This window comes from Triturus cristatus, chromosome 11, assembly GCF_964204655.1.
Source record: "Triturus cristatus chromosome 11, aTriCri1.1, whole genome shotgun sequence".
NCBI lineage: Eukaryota > Metazoa > Chordata > Amphibia > Caudata > Salamandridae > Triturus > Triturus cristatus.
In genome coordinates, this window is record NC_140594.1 from 208752564 (window position 1) to 208774778 (window position 22215).

A 22215-nucleotide genomic window follows, 5' to 3' on the forward strand; every position below is an offset into this window, starting at 1 on the left:
TCAATCGCATTGTCTTGGCATTAACCCTCTGATCGAGAGAAAGTACGGGAAGTGTGAGAATCCGCCGCCCTTGCCACTGATAACATTTCTATGATTAAAGTATTATCCTGCACTGACTTTTCACTACCTAAAGTGCTGTGCTTTTAAAATCACACGCGCACACTAGCAGGTAAAATGAATTTCGTCCCTGCTCTGTCAAGCACAGGGTGACTGACGGTGAGCACCGCACATTATTCAAATGAGCCCAGCTGAATAGCCCAGCAGGGGCTCAGATCGGGGCTACAGAAGCGGCTCCTTGGCTGCCAGACAGTTCCACTCCTGCTCATTAGCACTCTCAGCCAGTGAGCCTACCTCTCATGAGTACCGGTACTCTCCTGGGCAGTGGAGAAGTGCCGGTACTCAAGAGTGACAAATCTAAGAAGTGCCGGTACTCAGTACCAGTGAGTACCGGCCCATTTAAAGCACTGGCTAGATGTATAGATAAATGCATCCAGATGTGTTATGCTAAAGCTAAACAACAGCTGCTAGTTACCCCTAAAGCCCACTGCACTAGAAAAGTTGATGCTTCTGTGGCATTTTTAGGGAACCTTCCAATTGCTGAAATATGTATAAGGCAGCAACTTGGTATACACCACATACTTTTACTAAACATTATTGTGTTGATGTAACTGCATGACAACAGTCTAATGTTGGACAAGCTGTACTACATACTCTATTTCAAACAACTCTAACCCCCGCAGGCTATCCACTGCTTTGGGAGAGTGACTGCTTATAGTCTGTGCAAAGCATGTGTATCCACAGCCACACATGCCTTGAACAGATTGTTACTTATCCAGTATGCATCTGTTCTTGGCATATCGTGCTGTAGATTCATTTGCATCCTCCCTGGATACCTGTGTGGTTGGTAGTTTACATGTATTTACATTGCTTGCATGGTCATCACGTATTCTACACAATTTCCAACTCTATTCTCACCCGTTAGCTACAAAATAATCTAAAGGTGGAGTCAATGCCCTCGCGCATTGTTACCGAAGGGAGGAGTTGCATAGACTTGTGACTCAAAAAGAATTATTCGAAGAATAACAACTTGTAATTATTCGAGTCCAACACTAGATGGCGGACTTAGGCAAAGCATGTGAATCTACAGCACTACATGGCAAGAACAGATGGGTAAGTAACATAATCCATCTATGTAACCAGAAGGGGGGTATTGATTAGCACAGGGAATTACGGCACCTGCAGTGTGTTATTTGTCAATTAGTGCAGAAATAAACGGTGCAAGAGGTGAGGGAAAAAAAACTAAAACCCTCCAATGAGGACCAACAGGTCCAAAATGCAAAGCAGTCAAATCCTGTGCACACGCGTTTGTGTGATTTGGAAAATCTGTTCCAAGGTAGAAAGCCAAAAAAGTCTAGTCCCAATACAAGTGTTCTTTTATTTTATTCCGGAAACATCACATTTTATTGTGCGCAGCTCGACAAACTTTTTATTTTTTACCTAAAATCATAGCAGCCGCATGCCTTTCTCCCGTCCATTTTATCACCCAAACCAAAGTGTCAGTGGCATCGCTCCCATCAACATAATAAAATAACCATGTGATGTTTTTGCTGTTGCTGGGATCAATGCCGCCGATTACTGCGGGCAGCAGCGGGTATTAACAGCGGCAGAGCAGGCAAGAACAAGGAGCAGCGAGGCAGGGACGGTGCCTGGGCGCAGAGGCAGCGGCAGAGCAGCAGCAGCAGCAGCCAGGCCAGCTCCGGGGTTTCAGTGCTTGCCTGACTTCGGTCTCTTAGTTATGACAGTTTAAGCTATTAGCATTGTAAACGACAATGCCTTTTATTTATGTTTTAAAAACCAAAACATAAATAAAAGGCATTGTCATTTATAATGCCGTTAGCTCAAACTCACAATAATGCGATACCTATTGCATTGCAAATGCTTATTACACTCGCTCAGTGAATATGACCACTCTTCGCCTGTATTTTTAAGCCCCTGTTCTCAAATTCTAACCTTCTACCTACCAACCATCTTTATTTGAATTTATCAAAACCAAATCTGCCAGCATTCTTTTTATACTGAATATCAGGTTAGTTTGCATTTCCCTTTCCATTCCTGTTGAAAGCAGATATATGGAAATACATTAAAGGACCTTTTTGTGGTCTTATTTGCCTGAGTGTTAAATCTTTTGCAAATGTAAGGTTTTTGCTTTTGATACATTTTAAACATAATGGTGTGGGTTTTCTTTGGCAAAAACAGGCTAGTGTTTTTCTTTTGCTACAAAATCTTAAATTCTCTTTAAAATAGTCAGACAATTTGTATTTGTAAATTCTTTTTCATTTCAGGATTGTCTCAGCCCAGTACCTCCAAGACATTCATGAATGGAGCCTGTTCCCCATCATTGTTCCCTTCACCATTGACTCCCTCACAGCTGGAAGTAATTCCTGATTATAGGTAATGCAGACATTTTTATTTAACACATATGTAACTTACCTAACCTGCTTATTTTTATCAAGCTGTAATAAGCTTGTGATGCTCTGCGTTTTAATCACTTTTTACTCTGATAGTGATAGGAGATAAATACATTGTATCTGTCCAACATAAAACTGTATTGTCTCTGACAACAAGATAAATATATGAAAACAGTAACAAACAAAGTACTTACTATTCAGAAAAAAATTACAAGGTAAATTCATGTTTAAAATCACAGAGACATGCAGACTTGCCTAAAATAGCGTTTTTGATCCTGATCCTCTTTTATATTCAGTTCAAATGCTTCTCATTGTAGGGTTTTAATGTTTAATATGCATGGTTACTTCTGTCAATATATATAAATTAGAAAACATTACCTTCCACACACTAAACCATCTTCTCCTTCTGCAAACATAGAACTTTCTTAATTCCCTTGTGGCATGTTCAGTGCATTTCTAAGAAGGACAGCAAAGAGAAGATCAGGGCACTAGAAACCTGCACCAATCAAATTAATACAATGGTACAGATAAACAGAAATATGGTGCAAAGAGCCAGGAACGTGACCTTCATACGTCCCTAATATTTGGTGTCACCCAAAAAATATAGAAAACAAGGATAGCTCAGCACACAATTCAAATTCACATGTTATAGACAAAAATATATGTCAAAGTCAATAGACAAACAGATATGTGATATATCCCCAAAGATTCACGGTAAACTTCAGTAACTGGATGATGAAATTTTCTTTATTTTGTTTTTCAAGTTATTCTGATTTAAAAGTACAGCATACAGTTCATAGCCGACGCGGTCTTTTTGTCCCAATGGGACTTCTTCAAGGCTCACAAATAGTGCTTACAAAATCCAACGCGAATCAAAGTTTTCCCTTATTCTTTCTGTAATTGTATATTCAAAGATCTAAAGTCTTCATATTGGCAAAAGTCTCTGTTTGTGTAATAAAGGGGTAGAAGGTTCAAGGTACGATGGCCTTGATCGTGAGATATGGTCAAGACGCCACAGAAGGTCCTGTTGCTTTCCATTGCCCAGTCATAGTTGAGCAACTCACTAACACTGAAACTAAATCTCTCCAGTTTCTCTGCACCAGTTTCTCTGCAAGTGTTCTATCATGCCAAGGGGAGGGAGGCACAATTGTTTAAAGTAAATTCACTCAGCTTCCAATATTTTACATATGAATGAGTTGAGAAGAAGTGAACTCACTCTCTCGAGCAGTATCTACAAACTTGTGTGTGTTCGGGCAACCCTCATGTTTTTTTTTAAAAGGACTCTCAGCCTCTATTGTTTTTCTTAGTGTCATGCTTCATCACCGAGTCCCCATCCAGATACAACTAGGTATCTGGGTGGGCTCAACCATGAGAATTTCAAGGGAGCTCTTGATGGTATTGTGAAAGGCTCTATATATTTAAATTGCATAGGGGTGACTAAGGAAAATATGTAATTTTATTAATTACCCCCTGGGAAGATTAAAAACAAAAGTAATGTTTTTGGAGGAGATTATGTACTCCCACATCTAAGGTCTATATGTTTCAGCCTAAATATAACATAACTTGTTGGTTGGCTTTCCTCAACCAGTTAAAAAAAAAGGGAAGAAGTACCTCCGGAGGGTTGGTATGGAGTTTGGGTGGCATGCAATAACAAATGTAGGAGTGTGAGTGTTGTGACACTGAATAGAGTGCACAAACATAAAAAAATAATATTCCCAAATAGGATCATATGTTGTAATCTTTAAGAAATTAAACCTGAACAAAAGCATTCAACCAGTTATAGGTTAGTCAGGCTGAAACATGTAGACATTAGATGTGAAAGTACAATATCGGTTGCAATAACAATTAAATAAATTAAATATATTTCTTGTTCACCCCTAGGCAAATTTAGATATACAGATACCTAAAGAATGCCATCAAGAGGTCTATTGAATTTCTCAAGTTTCAGCCCATCGGGATACCTAGGTATATCTGTGTGAGGAATGATGATGAAGCATGCCACTAAAAAAAATAAAAGTGCGTGAGAGTCCTTTCAAAACATAAAAAAGAGGTTTGCTTGGGTGGACACAAGTTCGTAGATACCGCTCACAGGAGAGCATTCAGTCCCTGCAAGTGCTGTCTTGCTTTAGATCATTCAGGCAACATCTAATTACTTATATATTTAATACGTTTTATAGAGCACTGCTTATAACCTTAAGATTACTTCAGAACACTAAAGATGGTGAGGAAGCTTATAACCTTATGATTACTTCAGAACACTAAAGATGGTGATGAATGTACAGTTAACTGAGATAGATGGGTGAAAATTATGACTCCAGTTGGCTGGGATGAAGACCCGGCATCCAGTGTAAATGTACCAAGGCCCAACTAATTGTTCACACCACACAAAGTACTACATACATGCAAACATTGGACCTGCATCTCTGTTGTAGACCGATTGTAATAGTTATCTCAGTGCCTAGGATGTGTCCTTTTAAACTAGCTTTGAATCCATATGCCCTACACAGGAGGGTTAAACTGTGGTCAGGGCTGAGGAAGGAGACTGTGAATAAAGACAACTTAATTGTGACCCAAAGAGTCCCTCGAACAGCATCCTCAAAACGTATAACTCGTTCCTCAAAAAGAATAATCCAGAATCTCAACATCAGTCATACTGTTAGGCTAAGAACCAATCTTCTGGATCATAAAAAATATAAAAGCACTTTAAATATCCTCTCCCTAAATTCCCAAGAGCCATTACTAGTGTTCTGAACATTTCCCGTCCTTGCCACCTCGCATCCACTTGTAAAAACTAGTGTAACCTCTCATTATGTGCCTCATTGAGTCTTGCTTAGTACCACGCTGCCAGTTTAAGCTCTAAAGAGACAGATTCATTCTTCATATGTAGCTGGTCTTTTTTCACCTGGGACTCTCTGTATTCCAGAATGATATTACTTTTTTGGTCTCTAAAGAGGAGCCTTTTTCTTCTGGTGGGTACTTTTAACTGCAGATTTCTTCTGTTCGATTATCCCCTAGTCACCAGACTGGTGACAGAGAATTTTTTAACAGTGTAGCTCCACCTTGACTCCATGTCACCCAGAAACTTACTGGGTAGAGTGACATATAAGCGTCACCCTTGCATGTGGATGTCAGTTCCTTTCTTATCATGACTTCCAGCGCTGATCCGGAGCTCCACTCCCAACTTTGTTGGTCTTCCAATGAGCCCAAAAGTTTTTATGCAGTGTGCTAGGGAACGATATTCCCACAGAAAATGATTGGATTCAAGCCATGCCATGCATGCAGGAAGCATATTTTGGTCACAGAGCTGCACAAGGGCTTCCTCTGGTTTCTGGGATCTGATCATGACTCAGTTGAGTGATAAATGTGCCATAATATACCCGAAGGCAATTAAAGACAAAGAAGTGTTGCCAAACACAATGAGAAGTTGTGGTCTTAGTGCAGGTCCTGCTCCCGCACAAGCATAAGAAAGCAAAGTGGGACTCTATCCCATCCCACCCCTCTGACTTCAAAAAGACTGTGCACGGGCATCACGATTTAGTTGCACTGTTTTAAGGTTCATTGGCCATGGAACAGTCCTCAGAGTTATCCAGTATTGGGGTGCTTTCATAGATTCACATGCCTGAATCATTCCCCGTCATGGAGATGGGAGTCCCACGGTAAAATATTCAAGCAGTGCTTTAAAAGCTTCATAGGCTATAATGGCCTTAAGCCAAGCAAATTGTAGCCTATCTATGTCCTTTTCAAAAAAGGACCAACTGTTGGAACCTAGCCAATTAGCTTCAAGCACCCTCTAGAACACTCTAAGCAGAGGCTAGTTCTCTCAGATTTTCGAAGCACAAGTGGGAAGTAAGAATCCCAAAAATTAAAGAGAACTACCTCTACGGGGAGGAGGGTGGGTTGCATGTGAATCTATGACAGATACCAATACTGGATAACCGCATTTACAGGTAAGTAACTTATTTTCTTCCCTGGCCTGATGATGACCCTTCAGTAAATTAGGGTCTTCAAGGATGCCATGTTCTAGTGCATTTCTGACACACCAGGGTCCTCCAGTCAAGTTGCCACAAGCGTGTCTTTCCCTAGTGCGGTCTGTCCATTATGGACCAGTTACTGGACTCATTCAGATTTCCAAGATCCATGCCAGTGTATAATCCAGTGCTGATACACATGTTGGATCCAAAACTGGTATCAACTCGACCAGTCCCATGCTACAAAGGTGCACAATCAGGGAGTCAGAATCCGGCATTTATTCCCGGCTGGTGATCAATCACATCCAGCAAATGAGTCTTACAATTTGTTCAAAAAGGTTAAGTTCTACCTATTTTCCACTCCCCACCCTGAACAAATTTAAGAAGAGCACCTGTCCATCTTGCTACAGTAGGTATGCCTGTTGCTTTCTAAGGGTGCTATAAAGAGGATGCCAGACTATGAGGAAGATGATTGGTGTTATTCCTGGTACTTCCTTGCCCCGAAAAGGATGAGGGCCTCAGCCCTATCTTGGATCTTGCTACCTTTTGGCCTCACCAGTGCCTCTCACGTGTTCATAAAAGTGAGGTTGGTAGTTCCTATACCTTAAAGGTTGGCTGCTAAATGCGGGCTCGCCTCAGTCAGTCGTGGGCCACCTCTGGATGGCAGTGATATTCCTAACATTGTTGGAATTCTCCATAAACAAGCTGAAGTCCACCTGATTCCATCACAGTGGCTTCCATTCATTGGGACAATCGTGGACACAGTGTAGCTCAAAGCTTTTTCTCTACTGCAACGAGTCTGGACATTCAGGCAATGTTCCCAATCTTTCTAACTCAATGTATGCTACTTAAGTTTGGACCCTGCCATACGCCCATCAGTCTTGAGCCTGCTCCAGTAGCAACAGTTCAGCCGAGCTGCCAAGAAAGGTCCTCCATGAACCAGAACACAAGCAACCCAAGACCGTTTTCGCCCTGACTGGGGTTCTTCAGTCGGGTGTAGCTTTGTTCCAGTGACACAGTGAGCAAGGTACGGTATCTAGAACTAATCCAAGAATGCAACAAGACTACCGGTGTTGAAATTGACTTTTCTCGATTTACATGCAGTCCCAGTTGATTGAGGATTAGGACGGAACTGAAAATGCTAATGAGTTAGTTCGGATGTGGAATCCTTAATCAGCCAATCGTGAATGTATGGATAGATCACCTTTTTTCAGTATTAGGCTGCAATCTTCCTTATGCACTTTGAGAAGGTCCTTGCTGCAGACTTGAGGCCGAATAGAAGGACCTTGAGCTAGAAATTATCACTTCCCACCATAAATCTCAGGAAACTCAGGTGTTTCTTTGCTATGTGTATTTGAAAGGACACATCCTGATGTTCCGTGGGTCATGGACTTCCCCCCCTGATAAGGCTGAGGGTAAATTTGATGGATAGCTAGCATCCTGAATGTTTCTTCCATATCCACTTGTTTTCAAATTTTAAATCTAGAACCTGTCTGAATTTGTTTTTGGTCCCTTTATTTTTCACCAGAAAGTAGCAAAAATTCATTCTCAATCCTTTCTGAGGGAACTCTTTTCAGGATGTTTTTCTTCAGGAGGATATTGACTTCTTGCATAAGCTTCTCCTGATGTTGAAATGAAGACTACTTTGAGAGCATCATCAGGGTAGGATCTTTGAATCTGAGACAGTAGTAATTTTGAAGACTTGTCTTTTGTGATGGATTTCCACTCTTTGAAATTTGAGACACGTCCCCTTCCGAAGTAAGTATCAAAAGAGAGGGACGTTTTTGGCAATGCAGAAGGTGTATTCACTGCTGATTGATGACCTTCATTTCCTTTGAAGATATCAAACAATAGGTTCACTTGCGAGAAGAAAATAGTAAGTTAAGCCAAGGTATAATAAATACAAATAATTGAATGGCTAGATGCATACAACAAAAGGTTAGTTAAATATTATTATATGAATCACAATAATAATGAATCACAATGCCACAGTGCAGAAAGTGTGACAATGCAGTGAACAATTGGTGAAATTCAGGTTCAAACAAATATTAAAAGGACATGAGATCAAACATAATAGGCTGCATTTAAAGAACAGTATCTGTAAAGATCACTCAATCAACGGAAGCTTTTCAAGTACGAGAAATAGGCGTTCAACCAACTGAGGCAGTCCATATTAGATTAATAAGTCCTTGTTTCAACCTCTATGGTTTTATTGACCAAGGCCGTCATCAAGACAGATTGTAAAAAGTCATTTAGGGAAAGCCAACATAAAGGGTTCTGCTAACTAAATATAGAGAGAAACGTCCCGGCCAAAGGCACCGAAAAAACCTCAAGGTGTAGACAAAGAAATTTGCACAAATGGACAACCAACAAACACAGGAAGATTCATTTAGCACTGGTGGAGAAACATGCGAACTGTCAAATGTCTAGTGCAAGCATGAGAATAAATCCAACGCGAGCTTGAACGGGTGGTGGTGGTCTTCCGGACACACTGTGGTAGCTTGGCTCGAGTGGTCAGGAATCATGCTCCGTGCTAAGCATACGACATACCCAGACAATATCCATGCGTGCATCCGTTCCTAAAACGACTCTACACACGTAAAAATTATGAAAATATCTTTCTTTATCTTCTTTTTCTCTTGGTTGCTGATTGGATAAATAAATAACAATCACAATATACAAACTTTAAATAGTGCAGGACAAATAAATACTGGCTTAATGATTCAATAAATAGGGGTGATCATAAATAAGGAAGGCATAAATATAAGTGCAATACATACAGGCAATTAAATATTCTGAGGCAATAAATACTGTAAACCAATAAATATTGTGCATCAATAAATACTGTGCACCAATAAATACAGTGGAACAATAAATAGGTTAAATACAATAAATACAGTGCCCCTAATAAATACTTAAAAGCTGACAGTGACACTCATAGAATCAGATCACTTTTAAATTCCTAAGGGCTGATTTGGCCCAGGCACAGCTTGTGGGGATGTGGAAGGCTTGAGGGTGTCTACTCCCTGGCTTGGACAAGGCTGAGGCCTAAACTGAGGTAGATCAAGGGGGGAATACCAGAGACCTGGCTCTCTCTCTCCACACCACCTCTCTAGGTTAGTCCCAGCTCACCCCTGTCACAGTCAGGTTGGTTCCAGCACCTCCCTAGCCCCTTAGAGCAGTCTCTCAGGTCTCCACAGGGCCTTAGGCGCCCTCTACTCACTGCCCTTTTTCTGATGCTCCGACACCGCTGGAGTCGTGTCGACGCCGTGAGGCGGTTCCGGTTCGATGTCGGCGGCCTCGGCACAATGTCAGTTCCTGACGACGCCGGTAGGCGGTTCCGATGTCGGCGGCCTCGGTTCGATCTCGACCTCCGATTCGATGGCGTCGGGCAGTCTTTACTCGATGTCGACTTCGGGCGGCTCCGGTCCGATGGCGACCTCGGATTCGATGACGTCGGCCGGCCTTGACTCGATGTCGACTTCCGGCGGCTCCGGAGTGCGATCCTCACTCCCGACCTCCGGTGCTCCTCTCCTTAGGTTTCCGGCGACTCCGGAGTGCGACCTCCACTCCCGACCTCCGGCACGATTCTCTCAGGTTCCGGCGACTCCGGAGTGCGATCCTCACTCCCGACCTCCGGTACACCTCACCTCGGTCTCCGACGACTCCGGAGGGCGGACTTCACTCCTCCGATTACGCCGCTCACTCGACCTCGGGTGACTTCCTCCTCGACCTCTGGTATTCCTCACGACCTCTGACGGCGCCCTCTCTCGACCTCTGGCGGCTCCGGGTACGACGTCCGCTTTCCAGTCGGCGCCGCTTCTCCACCTCAGGCTCCCGGTCTCAGGCTACTCGACGTCGGACTCCAGGGAAACCAGTTTCCAGGTCAGGATCTTGCTGTTCTCTGTTTCTAAGGCCTGTTCCTGCTGTCCAGGTCCTTAGGATGGTTTTTCTGGCTTCTTCCCACACAGGGCTCCAGGCTGGGCTCAGTCAGTAGGGACTAGTATCAAGGGTGGGTTTATGGACCCCACTCCAGGCACAAGTTTCCACCCCTGCTGCTTCACTCCTTCCTCCTTCAAGTTTCTGCTGCTCTCTCTTCACCAGTCAGGTGCCAACTGCCAGCTCCAACTGCCAACTCTCTGTCTTAGCTTCCCAACATTCTAAACCGCCTCCAACTGTCACAGGGTTCTGGAATGTTCTGGAAGGTGCTAGCAGGTTCCAATGGATGCTGGTGATGTCACAGGTGGCCACCATTTTGTGCTTCAGGCCCTCAGACAGAAGTTTCAGGGGTAGGTAAAATGGCTCCCTGAATCTGCAGCAACACGAAAAAGTCTGGTGGTTCCCAAAAAGGAAAAATTCAAACAGGGTTTGAGGCAAAAGTGGGACAAAATAAATAATGATGAGGAGGGACCACCCAAAGGGCTGACAGGTCTAACACATGCGAACTGTCAAATGTCTAGTGCAAGCATGAGAATAAATCCAACGCGAGCTTGAACATGTAAGAACTAAACTCCCAGCAATGGAACGCGTGTCGAAAGACACAGTATGTCCAGAGTAAGAGCTAGAAAAAAACTTATTTCGAGATGGCCAGCAAAGCCCTTGAAGACCACTAAATCGTTGTTACATCCCAAAGCAGTGGGACCGTAGGAAAACTCTGCATCCCTTGAAATGCAACCTTTTGGCTGGTGCAACTGATGTTGGAAATGTCTGTGATGTTGATGCTTCTGACCTTGAAACACTGAGGGGTGTTATCCCTCTGCAGGTTGTAGTACAACCTTAAGGCCTGTAGGAATACATTCCTTGTTCTTTTCTCTTGACCAGGCTTACAGCTCTCTGAGTCTACATTTCTGCTTCCATTCAGTCCATTTCAGTATGGATGTGAGTGGCAAATAAGGTGTTTTTTTTAGAAAGTTAATTTCAAAATTCTTTGTAGAGCCTCTTGTTTGATGCTTGTAGGCCTCATCCATGAAGATCGACGTAATGCAAGGCCATGTCTGTAGCCACGTGAAGCGAGGGTGAATGTTTCTGCAGCTGCATAGATGTGATTTAATACAATCATTTCATGAAGTCTTATCTGCATATTAAAATTACTAGCAAATTGTTGGAGCAAATATCAAGATCTGTCTAGAGTGACTGTTGCACTCGTAGTCTTCATAATTATAGCAGCTATGCTGCAAATCTTCCTTCCTACAGAATCAAGTTTCCGGCTTTACTTGTCCGTTGGGACTGTAGCTGAAAGAGCATTGGCATATTTCTCTGCTGCTGAAACTATTACTGAGATAGGTGGAGGATAAATCTGAAGAAACAGTGGATCCTGCTTAGAAAGCTTTAAATTCTTCTGTAGTTTGGAATTTGGTGCTTAAAATAACTCAGTTGCAAGCTCCAAGCGATCTAGCACTAAAGGAAGTAGAGATCTGGTAGATGACGTGTTGGTGAAAAGTCTTGATTATAAATAAAGTGAATGCAGTTGCAGCTGGTAAGAGAATACTCAGCTCATTAGCCCCTCTGATGAGAACCTCTTGGTACATATTGATAGGAGAGGCAATTCTGCAAAGGATGCTGAGTTACCTTGCGGTCCTATATCATGACGATGAAGACCATGGTGAAGGCGAGCATGCTTTTCACAAATATTTTTATATCAAAGAACTCCCGGATGCAGAGGTATTGCTGGACACTTTGGAATGACTTAAACAATGTTGAGAATTCAGTCTTGTTCTTAATCATTAGTGATATCTAGGTGAGCTGAATGTTGTAAATCTTTGTAACTAAATGGTAGCAGGTGCCAAGAATGATCTCAAAGGTGGCTGAGTCCCAAGGGCACAGGAGGTAGAGATCAGGATGTAGATGGTTCCGCAGGTGTGGTTAGATGTTGCGGAGGAGGTGACATTGGAGGCTGAACTGATGGCTGAGGTGCTGGGGGTTGGAGGATCTGATATAACCGCTGGGGTTGAATGTCTGGATGGTAAATAGGGTTGCAGGTACTGAGTCAGAGGTTGCAGGCAACCTTCTAGCCATTATCTTCCTGAACTATTCAATGTTCTCTCCAGTGGCAAGAGAAGATTCTATGTGCTTCTACATTTTGGCTTCCTCTATGTCAAATGTCTTCTTCTCCTCGACTTCCAATGCCTCTTCAAAGTCGACCCTGTGCTCAAGTACAGGTTGGAATTGTACCTTGCCTTGACTTCTAAATCCTTGATGTCAACCAGAAGTCTCATGATTTGTTCTCACTTTGGATCTCCCTCTGGAAGAGTCAGAGTTTGAAATTGGAGTACTGACAGATGGTTGACTCCTGCCTGGCTCCTCTGACCTCCCAGGTCTTCGTGACAAGGACTACTGTTGTCGGTGATGTTCTTCTTAATCACATAGTCAAATTATCCCTCCGTCCTTCAGGATGTGACTGGAAAAGATCCTGCAGTGCTTGTATTTGTCAGGAATATGGAAATTTGGTAGGCATACACAGATCATGTGGACCTGGTTTTGTCTTTTTAGTGACACTGGTGTTGCAAGGTGCAAAAAGAGTTGGCATATTTTCTACGTGAGAAAAATATTTTCTATCAGAAAATAGCAGTCCAAAGACTCTGAGTAAAGGTGTTTTAAAAGAGGCTTGAACATGTTTAAAAAAAGGTTGAGTTGAGTGCTCTGGGATCCTGTCCCCAGGAGCCAGATAGAAGTAGTGAGGTAACCACCATAGGACATGATGGGATACTGTGGTATCTGCAGTGGCAGTTTTTGGCCCTTCATGGCTACAGCCTATGTGTGACCTACACCCCATAGTTTTCCCTCATAACCACTTCCCTCTCTCTGTGTATCTCCCATGCCCAGGTATCTGAAGGAGCTCATACACCACTCCTAGGGGAACTCTTATGGGAAACATACTACACCATCCAGGAGTGGGAATATCCGTGACTTACTCTAGTTAATAAACACCCTAAATAGGTTCCCAAAATTGAGATCCTCCCTCATAATCGCTTCAAGACAGCGATTCGGGTTGCAGATATACAGGGTAATATCATTTGTGTATAGCAAGATGAGTATGGGGCGACTAGTGTGTCTCAGTGCAAATTCTGAATAATGCTGTCTGAGTTTGGCAGCTAGGGAGTTCCATAGCTAGTGCGAAAAGTATTAGGGGGGCATGGGCATGCCTGCCTCGTACCACGAGAGACCTTGAACGTTTCAAAGACAGTGCCATTAATGCGTACTTTAGCTACGGGCATATATAAAGCAGACAAATCCAATCTATAAATTGCCTTGCCAACCTCATCTGAGCGAGGAGATCAAAGAGATACTGCCAATTCAGAAAGTCAAACGTCTTAGAGGCATCTAAAGTTACAGCAGCAACATTCACGTCTGGATCCACGTCCTGTAGGATGGCGAATAGCGTGCACAAATTGTGCGCCATTGAGCACTCTGGTATGAAGCCTGACTAGTCAGGCCACACTAGGTCTGCAATTATTATCACCAATATATCTGCAATCAATTTGGCCCAAAGTTTGACATCCCAATTCAAAAGGGAGAGTGGGAGATATGAATCACACCTGCGGGCTGGTATCTCAAGTTTCAACAACACTTCTAACAGCTTCAAACAGAGGCAGGCGCTGTTGTGCCTCTTCAAGCACTGCAAAAGATGCGGGGCTAGTTCCGCAGCATATCTTTTATAAAATTCAGTTGGTAGGTCATCTGAACCGGGAGCTTTGCCCATTGAAAGCCCCCTCTGTACTTCCATTAGCAATTGAGTGTGTAGGGCTGCTCGTGGAACAAGTGGTGGGAATCCCCAAGCCAGTCCAGTACAGCATCCTCCAAGTAAGATTGGATGGATAGGTCTGACTGCCGCCCAGAGGCAGAGTACAAATCGAAAAAGTATGCAATAAAAACACCTAGAATCCAGTCAGCTGCCCAACACAGCTGGCTCTGCGAGTGTTCGATCTCCATCACTTACTCTTTCTTTAGCATTGTCGCGAGTGGCCTGCTAGGTCTCCCTCCCTACACCATATGCTCTTTATCCAGTATTGGGGTATCTTTCATAGATTCACATGCCTGAATCATTCCCCGTCGCCGAGGCGGGAGTCCCCGGTAAATAAAAAAGTAGTGCCAAAATGCTAGTAGTAGTAGTAGGCCCAAAGAAAAGGACCAAAGCCTGTATCTTAGCAGCCTATCTACCTCATTATGCAAAAAGAACCAAGAATTTGGTAACAACCAATCAGACACCAGCACCCTTCTAGAACCCTCTCAGCAGAGCCAGTTCTCCTCAGATTTTCACCGCACGTCGTGTGGAAGGGAGTCTCCCTTAGTGCCTCTCAGTTTTCTTTCAACTTGCTTCAGCATGTCAGACAAGAAGGCTTTATTTAAGTCCTGCAGGACCTGCACCAAGAAGAGAGTCCATGTTGATGATCAACATGTAGACTGCATCTACTGCCTCTACCCTAAACATGAGGCAAAAGATTGCAAGATTTGCCGCACCTTCCCTACAAAAACTCTCAGGGATAGGGAGGCGAGAGTGCTTTTGTGGCTTAAATCCTCTTCGGCTGAGGAGGATGACAAAGCCTCTACTTCTAGCAAGAGAGCTAGATCGCAGGACAGCTCTTCCAGCGATGGGAAGAAGCGTCAGAAATCGCATCATTCTACTTCTGATGCGCACTCTCCTCAGGAATCTACAGTCAAGCAAACTGTGAGTAAAAGCCTTTCAAAATCTTTGGCTTACTCTCAATCTTCAGTTTCTGTCACCTCGTCTGCTTCTTCATTGACGCAAACATTCACGACGACGGCGCTTACCTCACCTATTATGTCTACGAAGATTACTATCCTCTCAAAGAAGCCCACCGTCGAGGGGTCGTCGACGAAGTCCTCGTCGACGAAGTCCGCAGTACCGCCGTCGACGATTCCGCCATTAAAAAGCCTGTCGACGTCGAGCTTTCTGCTGCATATCAATCTAGGAATTTGCACTCTTGCAGCTACCTCATTGCTTTCTGCAATTTTGTCCTTAATTTGTGCTAATATCTGTGGACATGCCTCCAGTGCTAGTGCTTGCTCCAATGTTCTAATGTGTGCCTCGAGTTGGGAACGGTGAGATATAAGGGAACGTAGCACCCAATTACTTTAACCATACAGTGACTATAAATAGTAACCTTAAAGGCCTCCCACACCGTGGACATGGAGTTAACTGTGACAATGTTAGTTTCAAAAAAATTCTTTATATCCATCCAGATCTCCTCCATAAAGGCAAAATCCAGGAGTGTTTCCAGGTGTAGCCGGAAGAACAGTCGGGATTGATCGGGCAGTGACAGGGGCATTAATACAGGTATATGATCTGACAGTGTACAGGCAAGGTGCTTCACCTCCCTTGCCCACATCTTTAGATACCGACCAGCAGTCAAAACAGGACCAGCTGCCATGTACATGTGAATAGTGTGTCCGTGTCCAGTCCTCCAGATATCCAGTAAATCATGATCAGTCATCAGGTCTTTAGTATATATGGCTGCCAAAGACTTGAGTTGGGGGATTTGGTAATATATGTCCATGTCGTCCAGTAGTGAGAGTTTGTGGATGCGTGGAGAGCACCCGCCCTACAGCTGATCGAAAAATCCCGGGTTGTCTACATTTGGCCCCTAGCAGCTTACCAAGGTTAGCCTAATATGAGTAAACAGCTCTCAGAAGCTGACATAACACCCCTGTCTGTCACTGATGCACCCAAGCTTTGTAAAGGGCCCGCCCAGCTTAATAGCTACTCCACAACAGTAGGAGGAGTAAGAGGAGGTAAAGCAATGCAAAGCAATGGTCAATAGTCTATCTGTATTTTGTGTAAGATGTGCCACACTAACCAGGTGTCTGTTTAAGTATGCAAGAACTTGCCATGTTTTCCACAGATTATTGAGACCCCCTCACATTCTAAGTGATGCATGTCATTAATCATGCACGTGTAGTCGAACTTGCTTGCGTCATGCCACATGTGGGGGTGGTCTCAACCTGATGCAATTAGGCTTAACGCCCTCCAACTTTGGGTGTTGTCGTCTATAGTTTATGCAATGTATCAGATTAACTAAAACTTGTTTCCAAAACTGACCTCCTCCCACACCCACATTAACATCCCAATCCACTCAGAAGCTGATTACCCTCCGACCAGAAAAGAACATATTGGTGGTAGTAATCCTGGGGGAGCACTCGGGTTGTTGCTGACCTAGGCCTCAACTCGGGGTCAAAGGTGTCTGAGGTAAAGAGATGTATATGCAGGCCATAGTCAATCATGTCTGGATTGAGCCAGCTTCCCCCTCATGCATAGCACATATACGTACTGTGGTATTAGCCTGCAGGCCCCCAGAGAGCGGGTAGGCAACTTTGTGAGCCCCACCAGTGGGCCTGATATTAATCATAGAACTCATGAGAGATGGAGGAGGTGTTATGCTGCAGGGGAGACTCTGCGACCCTCCCTCCCAGATAGGTTTTTCATAAAGTCCTCCACTTGTTTCAGGGTTTGAAAGACCTGTTATTTGCCTCAATGGGTAATCCAGAGACGTGCTGGTTATAACATGGCGCATGGTATGTTGGCTTGTGTGAGTTTTTGCTTCACTGGGCGATATTTTTGTTGAGTGCCCTGCGAGGCAACAGTGAAATCTAGGAACAGTGATATTTGGTTGCCCTAGAACTGGAGGTCACGTTTCTCCTGTGCCAGCCGAAGAGCAGTATCTCAATCTCTACAATTGAGTAACCACACTATAATAGCCTAAGATGGGGCTTCAGGCAGAAGCTTTGTCACAAGTGATCTGTGTGTTCCTTCAACTACCAGATAGCTGGAGAATGCTTCGCCCCAAAGAGCGTTTGCAGCATGCGTTATACGTAGATCTTCCCCACGTTGGCTGATTCAGGGACTCCCAGTATTCTATTATTACTATGCCTTTCAAATCTTTATTTTTTGCTGCAATAAGGCCTAGGACTCTCTCCATATTTTGTATAGTCTCCCCATTATGGGTAGTTAGACCTCTATGGCAGTGTTCAGCCTCGGTCAGTCTGTGATCATAGCTCTCCAACCTTCCCTCCATGGGGTCTGAACGTGCATTCAGGGTGTCCATATTTGTGTCAATGGAGACTAAGTTCAATTATGTGGATCTGAGGAGTGCCTTTATGTCATCATTGGGGTCACCAACCTTCCGCACGGGCCCCAGAGTGTCCATGTCTCCTCCCTCTACTTGAGATGTCTTGGGCCCCCTGCAGGAGTTGGATTGCAGTTTGGACTGCCCTTCCGTCTGCTTTCCCCATTTCCGGTACAAGTGTGTGTGGGTGGGGGGGGGGTAGTGGGTTGATGACGACTGGCAGTGTAGTGTATATAATGCGCAAGTCTGGCACTCCAGTTGCAGCCACATTGTCTCCTGGGGCCTGACATGCCCAATGTCACAGCCACCGGTGGAAAATGAGCAGACTTGGGCAGTCTGCCAACCATAGATAGTCATGCAGGGTATCCCACGGACAAAGGCGGCTACCGCAGCCCGTGCAACGCCATGCACCAGGGCCCCAACCGCCAGGTCAGTGTCTTAAGGATATAGAAGCCAGGGAAAGGCAATCACAGCCCGGTTATCCAGCCGAAAGGGAGCAGGATGAATGCACACGGACGGTGCAGGCAGCGATCATCACAAGAACACGCAGGCTAACTGCTAGCATCCAGCCCCACCAGCTGGTTCAGTTATAGTTACCAGAGCTAACTATAACTCACTCCCCCGCTTTGCACTGCTTATGACCTCACATATTACATCACTCATGACATGGTCAGTACTATTACTGATCTATCACACCTCATGAACTGCTGGATCTCTCTCCCTCTGTCCTTGGCTGGTCATATCAGTCTTATACAAATGGTATGGTGATTCTGCCAAAACCTTTATATTTATCAATATTCCGCTGCCTCTGACTAAGGTTTTCTTTAGCACTCGGAAAACCCAATTGGTGGGATTGACATTGGCAGGCAGGCAACCTCCAATCACCTGGGAGACTCCTGCTCTCCCCTTTTACTGCAAGGGGGGTTTGAAGCCCCCAATTTTGAGTTGTACTATGTGTGCCTAAGCTCATTTTGTTTTTTATTGGCATAAACCAACACCACACCTTCCACACTTAGCGGTTGAAACAGTTGGTGTGGCCCCACATCATTGTCCTCTTTTATTGAGAGACGCCCCTCCCAGCACACCTGAGATGTCTCTACTGCCGAATGCACGATCTGAGCCTGGGACAGGCTAAGTGTGAGGGCAGGATCTGGATGTCTACTCTCCTACCTTTCCCCTAAAGCACCACTCCTACTCCAACTCACTCATGGACCCTCCACAGTGACACAGCTGTGCAACAGAGCTGGTGACATGGAGGAACATATATAGAGAGGTGTTTTTTCCTTGTACCAGAGGAATACAAGGGGGATCAGCCCTGCACGCCGCTGGAACTATTCATGTATTGCAGATTGTGCAGCAGTGGTTGTGGGTCACTTCCGGAATTCCCGGCGGAACAAGCTCCACTTCAAGTGCTATCGACCTTGCTGAGGCCACCTCTTTCACACATCTGATCACTAAACTGAGATGCCTCGGGCACTAGTAGGGTGGGAGGCAGAGCTGAGTGAAAGCCTTTCAGGTGAACGATGGAAATTAATTTGCATGCAAACGGTGTTGATCTTTTTTTTTTAGTAGACTCCGTATTATTCATTATTAATATCAGCACGGAGCTTATTACATCCCAGCTACATTGTATAGACTTGGCCTTAGGGAAGATCCAAATTGCTCCAGATGGGGTACCCCAGACTCTAAGTTTCTGGATCTGTCTTGGTAATACCAAGAGATTTAACAGTACTGGACACATGTCATGTCAGCTTTGTCTACCACAGTGGAATGAGAGGTATAGATGGTTGGGGTCACCATGCTGCTTGGGTGGATAAAGAGTATTGAGACACTGCAAAGAAAATTCCTTGCACTCGGCCTTCTTCTGGCCAACAAACCGGTGGCGTGCTATGTAGGAAGAGGCCAGGCTCCCAAATTCAAACAATGGCTATCAGATCTAATCTATTGTAGTGAACAGTTGGAACTGCACATTGACCTCTTGCCGCCGACATCTAATCAATCAATCAGGGGTTTATAGAGCACGGCTACTTACCCACGAAGGTCTCAAGGCGCAATGGAGGGGTGGTGGGCAACTCTGTGGCGCTGGGGTCATCCGAAGAGCCAGGTCTTGAGGTCTTTCCTGAACTGGGGCAGTGTGGAGGTTTGCCGTAGGCAGGGGGGGAGCTCATTCCAGGCCTTGGCTGCGAGGTAGAAGGACTTCCCTCCTGTTCTGGTCTTGTAGATGCGTGGGATGGTGGCCAGAGAGCGGTCAGCTGATCGGAGGTGTCTCTTGGGTGTGTGGAAGGAGAGGCCATTGTTAAGGTATGCTAGTCCTCTGTTGTGGAGGGCCTTGTAGACGTGGGTGAGGAGCTTGAAGATTATTATTCTTTTGATGGGGAGCCAGTGGAGATCGCGGAGGTGTAGGGTAATGTGGTGGTAGCGGGGATGTCTAGGACTAATTTGGCTGCGGTGTTCTGAACGGTCTGGAGCTTGCTAAGTAGTTTTTTGTTGATTCCGGCATAGAGAGTGTTGCCGTAGTCCAGTTTGGTGCTGATGAGGGCGTGAGTGACCGTTTTTCTGGATTTGGGTGCGAATCATCTGAACGTTTTTCCGAGTATGAGGAGGGTGTTGAAGCAGGCTGAGGATGTGGCGTTGATCTGACGGCTCATCGTGAGCGCTGAGTCTAGTATGATGCAGAGGTTTCGTGCATGGTCCATCGGGCTGGAAGGGGTGGAGGGGCACCAGGTGTTGTCTCAGGCGGATGTTGTGGAACCAAGGATGAGGACTTCTGTTTTCTTATTGGCGGTTGTGCCTGGTGATGTTGGGTTCTTTGGTGTGGGAGAGGATGAGTTGGGTGTCGTGGGCATAGGAGACTGTCTTGAGCCTGTGGTTTCTGACGATGGTTGCGAGGGGGGCCATGTAGATGAGAAACTCGAGATTTGGACAGTGTACCACAAAGCAACATATGCAGCACCTGTACCGTAAATTACTACTGCTATTTAGGTGCAAAACAATCCTGTGTGCAGATATCCAAATGTGCCCCCTGTCCAGAGCACCACCCCTCACAAGGAGATAAAGAACGAAGAAACTATATTGGAACTGCACCACTGCTAGTCAAAAAAGTTCATAAGCAATTGTCCATGGATATTGAAGAATCACAGTTCAATGGAGGCTGGGGCTGCAAATACAAGATATATAGTGTTTTTCTTCTTTATTATTCAGTTCATAAAAGAAAACCATCAGCCAACGCGTTTCGTCCTTTTTACATAGGATATCTTCAGGGCAATGTCAATAGAAGGCAACAACCGATCCAATGGGTTGTAACCTGGTTGTAAGAATTATCTTGAACAAAAACTGTTGCCAGGCATCTGTTCAGTGCTGCAAATTAATAATCCAAGTAGAGGTGTGGAAATAGGTTGGCGTAATCCAATGCCCAATTATATGTGGGTGAGAGGGAGCGCGTGGTATGATAGACCTAGACAGACAGATCTTTAAACATGCAAGTTCAATTGAGACTAGCACATAGTGATGGAGACTATCCACCCTGACTAGTGCACTAAAACCCAGAGTGTAGCCCGGCGAGATTCATTCTTCCAGACGACTGAAAGAGGGTGGGGCTAAGGGAGGATCCCTGGGGCACTCCACATCTGATCTCTGTTGGTTCCGAGAGGAAAGGCAGGAGTCTGACTTGCTGAGTTCTGCCTGTGACAAAAGAACACATCCAGTCGAGGGCCTTTCCGCCGATGCCGACGTGGTGTAGTCTGGTGGCTAGTGTGCGATGGCAGACGATGTCGAAGGCAGCTGAGAGGTCCAGGAGGATGAGAGCTGCCATTTGGCCCTGGTCGAGGAGGGAGCGGATGTCTTCGGTGGCAACGAGTAGGGCGGTCTTGGTGGTGTGGTTGCTGCAGAATCCTGATAGGGAGATGTCCTGGATGTAGTTGTCTTCGATGAAGTTCGCTAGCTGGGTGTTAATGGCCTTTTCAATGACTTTGGCTGTGAATGGGAGCAGGGAGATAGGCCTGTAGTTCTTGAGGTCCGTCGAGTCTGCAAAGGGTTTCTTCAGGAGGGGGTTGACTTCGGCATGTTTCCAGTCGTCAGGAAATGCGGCGGTTTCAAGGGAGTTTTGATCGTCCGGCGTAGTTCGGGTGCGATGGCCGTGGCGGCTTTGTGGAAGATGTGGGGTCGGCAGGGGTCTGAGGGTGCTCCAGAATGGATGTTCTTCATGGTCTTTAAGGTGTCTTCTGTCGTGAGGGACACATGGAGCCCCCTTAAGGCATATATACTCATGCACGTGGAAAACACCGTGGCCACATCAGCACCAACCGAGGGTGATGGGCCTTGAGTTCGCAGCTAGCTTTTGGGAGGAGTGGGATCTCCCAGTGTGCACGGTTTATAAACCTACGATGCTGTCATTTTCTCAGTGTACTTCATTTGTATGTATAAGTGCAATATTATGGGGCAATGTCTGTATGGTTGCTGTCGCAATGTATCACTGTGTTGTTTAAATTGCTAATACATTTAAAAAAAAGATTTGTCTGCCATTTTGGCCTTATCACATTTGCCGGACCAACCGTATTTTCTTTAATCGCCTTTTGTGATGCGGTTTAAATAAGGTTGCCATAAGTTTCCTCCCAAACCGTTTGAGATGCCACAGTGGGGCCTTAACTTGGTCTTCATTTTTCTCATGTGTACTCGCTTTGAGCAGATGCACAGCTGCAT

The 22215-nt window shown here is 44.9% G+C and overlaps 1 protein-coding gene across 3 annotated transcripts in view; it reads left to right on the forward strand.

The window, feature by feature from the left end:
* The window catches only part of USP30 (ubiquitin specific peptidase 30), a 302545-nt gene that overhangs the window by 273696 nt on the left and 6634 nt on the right, over positions 1-22215 (forward strand). For all 3 annotated transcript variants that reach the window (XM_085636303.1, XM_085636304.1, XM_085636305.1), the window contains one exon: positions 2343-2451. In XM_085636303.1, coding sequence (XP_085492429.1) covers positions 2343-2451 — 109 coding nt within the window. The remainder of the gene's footprint in view (positions 1-2342; positions 2452-22215) is intronic.